This window comes from Gymnogyps californianus, chromosome Z, assembly GCF_018139145.2.
Source record: "Gymnogyps californianus isolate 813 chromosome Z, ASM1813914v2, whole genome shotgun sequence".
Taxonomy (NCBI): domain Eukaryota; kingdom Metazoa; phylum Chordata; class Aves; order Accipitriformes; family Cathartidae; genus Gymnogyps; species Gymnogyps californianus.
The window spans coordinates 58,557,013-58,564,303 of record NC_059500.1 but is presented as its reverse complement, the minus strand read 5'-3'; the positions used below and the strand labels follow the sequence as shown (position 1 = coordinate 58,564,303).

At 56.5% G+C, this 7,291-nt stretch overlaps 1 protein-coding gene across 1 annotated transcript; it reads left to right on the top strand.

Moving 5' to 3' along the window:
• Positions 1–684: 684 nt before the first annotated feature.
• OTP (orthopedia homeobox) lies at positions 685–6,424 on the top strand. Its single transcript, XM_050913666.1, is given in 4 exon segments — positions 685–721; positions 1,660–2,069; positions 5,895–6,174; positions 6,177–6,424. Coding segments are annotated over 4 exon segments (975 nt in total).
• Positions 6,425–7,291: the final 867 nt, after the last annotated feature.

Sequence of the window (7,291 nt, the reverse complement as noted above, 5' to 3'; positions counted from 1 at the left end):
GCGGTCTCCGCCGCCGCCGCCGACCCCGGTCCCCGGGGCGGCCGGCGAGCGGGGCCAGCGCTGCCCGCTCCCGCGCCGCGCCGCGCAGCCGCCCGCGCTCACCCACTTACATCCCCCCGGTGGGCGCTGGGCTTGCGAGCCACCCCCGGGAGCCTGACCGGGTCGGGTCCGAGGGTGCGCTCCGAGGAGGCACTAAAGAAAAAAAAAAACAAACCGAAGGAAAAACAATAAATCAGAGGTGACCCGGAGCGGGAGGAGCGTGGCAAATGTGCATTTGGAAGAGAAGGGGAGAGGGGAAGGAGGGCGGCGAAGGCGAGCGGAGCAGGGGAAGGGAGCGGCGGCGCGGTGCGGGCCGGGCCGGGGCGGCGGGAGGCCGGGGCGGCGGCGGCGGGCGGGCGGCGGGCGGGCGGAGCGGGGCGCTCCGGGCGCTGACATTTGCAGGCTGCCCTCCTGATTGGTCCCCGCGCCGAGCTGCTCACGGGTTCATTGAAGTGTTAAGCACCTCCCCGTCTCTCTAAAGGACATTATAATGCAAGAGACCCCCTTTTTAACCACACACCGAATTTTCTTTCATTTAGGCGATCTATATATATATATATCTATCTTATATCTTATATCTATTTTAAATAACTTAAGGCCGCTAAAATTTGGGGGGGAACAGCCTTCGCCCTGGAGCGGTGCGCCATGCTGTCTCACGCCGACCTCCTGGACGCCCGTCTCGGTGAGTTTCCCCCAGCACCCCCCCGCCCCGCGGCGGCTGCACCGGCGGCGGCGAGCGGGGAGGAAGCCGGGGCAGGAAATTGACAATTTGTTCCTTATTTTACCTTAATGCGATCTAAATGGGCTAATTCCTTTAAAAGTAATTGTACTGTATTAAAGTTTAATTTGATTTAACATAAAAAAAAAAAAAAGAGAGAGGGAGACCTACGGAGTATGTAGATCTACAGCGAGTTGTGGATCATTTCATTTCTCTCTCCCCTGTTTTTATACACATACCTACACGTTATTACTATGATGACGATTATTATTATTATTTTAGGACAGATGAGCTCGATGGTATTTACGGAGGAGTTCTGGGTGGCCTTTTCCTGCTCGCCTGCTCGCTTTGCTCTCTCCTTCTTTTCCCTTAAAAAAAGAGAAATATCTGTATCTACCTATTTATGGTTATTCATGCGTTTGTCTAGAGGAGCGGAGGGAGGAGAGGGGAAAGATCGGCCGGGGCGACCGAGGTCCCCGCACATCTGTCGGGGAGGTAAAGCTCCCGGCAGCACGGCGGCTCGAGTGTTATTTCTTTCTCTCCGTCTCTTTCTTTTACCAGCCCCGCCGGAAAACCCAAGCTGAACCCGGCAAAACTTGCCCTGCCCCCCTTCCCCTCCCTCGGTCTCGCACGGGAGGCCCGGCAGGGAGCTGGTTATTTAAGCAGGAAGAGGAGCTGCTCGGTGTAAAGTTTTCTCTCCCCCGCCCGGGTTGCGCCGGGCCGGGGGGCTCTGCGCGCCGCGGAGCCGAGGCGGGCGGCGGGGCTGGCGGGCGGCGGGGGGCGGCGGGGCGGCGGCAGTGGCGGTGGCTGGATGCCTCTCGCCGGCTCGGTGCGCTGGAAGGCGGCTCTGATGTGTACGTGTCCGGCTGCAGGGGGTGACCGCGGCTCCTTTGCTTCCGCAGGGATGAAAGATGCGGCCGAGCTGCTGGGACACCGGGAGGCGGTGAAGTGTCGGCTGGGCGTAGGGGGCTCGGATCCGGGCGGACACCCGGGAGACATGGCTCCCAACTCGGACACGGTGGAAGGGACCACCCTGCTGCCGGGGGAGGACATCACCACGGTGGGATCCAACCCCAGCTCCTTAGCCGTCAGCGCCAAAGACCCCGACAAGCAGCAAGGCCAGCAGGGCGGCCAGAACCCCAGCCAGGCTGGGCAGCAGCAGGGGCAGCAGAAGCAGAAGCGGCACCGCACCCGCTTCACGCCGGCGCAGCTCAACGAGCTGGAGAGGAGCTTCGCGAAGACCCACTACCCGGACATCTTCATGCGGGAAGAGCTGGCCTTGCGCATCGGCCTCACCGAGTCCCGGGTGCAGGTATGAGCAGCCGCCCCCGCGCAGTGCCCGCCCCCGCCGCGCCCGCCGGCCCCTTCCCCGGTCGCACCGACGGCGGCACGACCGGCCGGCGGCGAGGCCAGGCACAACGGGGCGGGGGGGAGGAGAGGGTGCCCCCAAACCTCAGCCCGACGGCGGGGGAGGAAACCCACCCCTGAACGCAACAGTTTTGTCGGGAAGCCTTGAACCGGGCACCCCCCGCCCCCTTTCCGCACAGCTGCCCCCTCGGGCTGTCCCCTTGTCCCCTACCCGCCTGCGGAGCGGTGGTCCCGAGTGGGGCGCGGGCGGAGCTTCCCCCCGCTCCACGGCCCAACCCGGGCCGGGAAAGAGCCCGGTGAGGCACAGCCCGAGAGGGGCGAGCCTCAGCCCTCGCAATAGCTCGGCGCTAAGAGGCGAGCCCAAACCACCGGGGAATCGCCCCGGTCCCCGGTGCGGGGTCCGGCGGCGGCAGGGGGCGCGGCGCCGCTGTCCAGGGTGCTGCCGGCGGCACGGCCGCCACGCCGCCGCCGCCGGGACGGGGCGTCCCCGGGGGCCCGCTGCCGGGAGGGTCGGGGTGGGGGGCGGGGAAGGCACACAGGCTCGTGAAAAGGCACTTCGGTAAAAGGCAGTTGTATTTGGACTCGGAGGTTCCCCGTAGTGGCTTTTATAATGCCTGGGGACGGCAGGGGTAGCGAGTAACTTCAACATCTAGGGTGTACTTTGTTCTCTAAAGTACGTATATATACACACGCACATATATATATATATATATATATTTGCACACAGGCACATAAGAAAGTATTTAGGCAAATAAATGTAAACGAAATTTGGAAAAGGGGGAGATGGATCCAACCGCTAGACTGCTCAGATGCGGCTTTTGTGTGTAGAATGGTATTTTAGCGACTTTCTGGGCGAGTCCCTTCCGAGGGACGAAAGCCTGCACAATGGAAGCACTTGTGGGATGTGCATCCCCGCTCAGCACAGCGCACCGGGAATGCCGCCGCACTTCACCGCTGCCGGCGTTCAAAACCCCTCTCGGCAAGCCTAGGGTCCTCAGCTAAATAAAGACACGTCAAAAGAAATCCCTAAATGAACGTTTTTATGAACAGAAACTGACTCCGTTCTCGAATGTGACAGAAAATGCACGTCTGCTTTTAAAAAGTAAAACAATTTGACTCAGCCTACACAGGACTATAATTAGTTTAAATTAAGAAAGAAATTAGATTCACAAATAAAATATAATTGGACAACTGACTCTATGAAAAAAGAAAACGAGGTCTATTAAACTTTATTGGGTTTCCCAAAGGTTAATGATACCAATTTCAATATTAGGAGTGTGGTAAATGAAGTAAAATATAAAATATAAAATGGAAATAGTTATTTTCTAACAGCACATCAAAGAAATTCGTAGGAAGAAAGACAAAGTGTTTTAATGGCCTCGGCATAATCTTAAACCAATGCTAATAGCTCGAGACTGCTGATAAAAACAGTTTAATAGAGTGGCAATTTAAATATTTTTTACAATAATGTTCCGTAGTTTAAAATGTAATCAGATCAACATAACCTTCTTAATTAACACTTCAAAATGATTAACATTATGTAATCTAAGGCAAAATAATTTATTTAATGTATTTACTTCACAATCCGATGTATCACTGCTCCTTGACCAAATTTAAATTAAATAGTAATTGGTTTATGTTCTTATACGAGTACTTTACAGTTTTCTTTATAGTTAACAGATTGCCTACACATTTCTTGCAGTATGTGGGCTCCACACTGATTAAGGAATGCTCCAAATAGTTAATTTATAGCGGCTGTATATGTTTTTAAGGGTTTTAGATGCTAGGATAAATCACCACTTTCCTCATTTTAGATCTGTATTTAATGTATATGATACATTTAAATAATTATTAAAGCGGCTGGTGCTTAAACGGGAGTCCAATTCCACGTCTGATATTGCTCTGCTTTTCAGGCTGCTGTAATAAAACCATTCTTTTTATAGCATGCCATTATTAGAAACCAATTTCAGAATTATTTATAACCTGGAATGGCTTATTAAGCAGCAATGCGAGAATCATGCAAATTACGCGATCAAATGCAATATAATAAGCATAATCATTAGTCTCTAGCACGGATTAATTAACTTTCAATATTTTATTTACATAAAAACCAAATCAGTGAAATAACTTCTGCACAGTCAGGCTTGCCTTTCAATATTTTACACGAACAAAAATAATGTGCTGTAATTCCATTGACCGTGTCCCCCACAATGGTCCCGTCACCTGCCACATCTTAATAGGGGACAAGCCGAGAGTATTTTCTAGTTTTCTAATGGAATGAGAAATTGCATTTTCTTCCTCTCCCAGCACTATTAAAGTGTAATGAATTCGGCCCAGAGTTCACGGCTGGCTGATCGAAATGAACCTGAGATCTGAGCTTTAATACAGCTCTCCAGATTTCCTACCAAATCTTCACATTAATCATCCGCTGGATTCCAATGAGATCTTCATAAAGCTTCGGCTCCTGGGGGGAAAAAAAAAAAAAAAAAAAAAAGAAGAAAAACAAAAGTGATATTGTCTCCCTTCTCTCTCTCTCTCACCCATTTATAGCTGGGGAATTAAATGGGCTATATATTTTAAAATACATTTACAGTATGTCTATATTACTGTAACAGCAGACATCATCGAGGTAGATTTTTAGATTCCAACCTCCATTAGATTCTCACTGTTGTATTAATAATTTTCAGGGGCTAGTTGCATTTTAAAAGGAGTCCAAAGTTGCCAAACGCTCGCGGTTAATATATTTCTAGAGTTGTCATGTGTGCATTTTCAAAATCTCCCCCAGGTTTTCCCTGCGTTTTAATCTGTCATGCACTAGTTTTCAACTGGAAACATTCACATTTTAAAAGCATATGCAGCGTAGCTATGAGCTGAGGCGATCAGACCTGATGGAGATTCTTTACACCACCAGTAAACCATGAAACATAAAAAGATTTTGTAGCCGCAATTTAACTATTAACCCTAAAACATAATTGAAGGCGATTTTTCGATTATTCATATAACATTTAGTTCCCTAACCGCTGTTCAATCCCGCTAATGGGCGCCCGTCGTTCTCCGCCTGGGTATGTAGCATGCAACCACGGGCTCCCGCAGGTCCGGGCACTGCGCTCGCCCGGATTTCAAGCCGACCCGGTTTTTCCCCGCTAACAACTATCCCGGGGCTTTCGGCACCGGCGCGGCAAAACCCACCAAGCCATCCCTGCCGGCACCACCAGCACCCGCTTGCCTAAAACCGGCTTTGTTTTTTAAAAAAAAACAGATGCGGGCGGTTCGGCGGGAGGGTTTTCTGCCCCGGGACCGGGGCGGCGGCGGGCGGCGGGGCTGGCCCGGGGCAAGGCTCCCCGCCCCGCCGCGCCCCGCTCCGGTGGCGGCGCGGGAGCGCTTCCACGCGAGGGCAAGGGCCGTGGGCTGGTCGTTTATTTTTTGTGTTACTGTTTTTTTTCGGGGGGAGGCCAGGCTCCTCACCTGGAGCCTCCCCGAGGGAGGGAGGCCGCAGGCGGCTCAGTCCCGGGACGGAGACATCGATCGGTTTCGTTACAAAAAGTTCCAGCGGTTTCGTCAACCCGTGACGGGGACACGCGTGGGGCTGCGGGCGTGAAGAGCGGCCGTGGGAGAGACAGCGGCCGGGTGGGAAAGACTCGGGGGGGGCGGCAGGAGACGGGGCGGAGGCCGGGGCGGGGGTGGCGGACGCCGTCTCACCGAGCCGCGCCCCGGCCGCACGGCGGGCGGGTCGTGGCTAACGGTGCGTGTCGCTGCCCGCCGCCCGCAGGTCTGGTTCCAGAACCGCCGGGCCAAGTGGAAGAAGCGCAAGAAGACCACCAACGTCTTCCGCGCCCCGGGCACGCTGCTGCCGACGCCGGGGCTGCCGCAGTTCCCCTCGGCCGCCGCCGCCGCCGCCGCCGCCATGGGCGACAGCCTCTGCTCCTTCCACGCCAACGACACCCGCTGGGCCGCCGCCGCCATGCCGGGCGTGTCGCAGCTGCCGCTGCCGCCGGCGCTGGGCCGGCAGCAGGCCATGGCGCAGTCCCTCTCCCAGTGCAGCCTGGCGGCCGGCCGCCGCCCAACTCCATGGGCCTCTCCAACAGCCTGGCGGGCTCCAACGGCGCCGGGCTGCAGTCGCACCTCTACCAGCCCGCCTTCCCCGGCATGGTGCCCGCCTCCCTGCCCGGCCCCAGCAACGTGACGGGCTCGCCCCAGCTCTGCAGCTCCCCGGACAGCAGCGACGTGTGGCGGGGAACCAGCATCGCCTCCCTCCGCCGCAAAGCACTAGAGCACACAGTCTCCATGAGCTTCACCTAATGGCCGCCGCCTCGCCCTCGCCAAGGCCGCCGCCCCCGCCGCCGCCGCCGCTGCCGCCTCGCCCGCGCCCCCGCCTCGCCCGCCCGCCCCGGCCGGCCCCGGCCCCCCGCCTTCCCCCACCTGACTTACCAGGGAGTCGACTCAGGATCTGAAATCAGACGCCAACGGACTGGTTTGTGGGCCGAGAAACACCCCTCCACCACCCCCTCCGCCTCCCCCCCCGCACCCCCGCGCATCCCCCGCGCATCCCCTCCGCCCCCGCGGCCCGGCCCGCCCGGCGGCCGCCTCTCCCCGGCGGCGGAAGGACTCGGGGCCTCCCAAGCCCGGCCCTGCCTCCCTCCCTCGCCACGACCCGGCGCTCCCGCCGGCCGCCCGACCGGCTTTGCAAAGAAATGCATTTTGGTTTGTTTTCTTAATTTTTATGGTTTATTTAAGAGCAGCGACCTGCCGCCGGCCCCCTCCGCTGCGAGGGCGCCGTCGGGGGCGGCCGGGCGGGTTCGCGGAGCGGTACGGAGACCCCAGAGAGAATCAAATCCACTTTGATAAAGCATTTATAAGCGAGAGCGAGCGAAAGAGATGGGGAAAAAGAAAAAAAAAAAAGTTTCTTTTTGTAAAAGTAAAACACGGGGGCAAAAAAAGGCGGGGAAAAAAAAAAGCAAGAGCACTTCCCTTTTTCGGATCTTTGATTTCGTGACAGTTGAGTTGCCGATCCGCCCCACCTTTATTTACGCATTTATTTACGTTCCTGCTGCTATTGTCCCTCCTGCATCTTCCGCTGCCGCCGGCGGAGGCGCCGCCGCGGCCCCCACCCCGCCCGGCCCGGCCCGGCCCGGCCGGCCCCGCGGCCCGCCCGCCTGCATGTGCCGG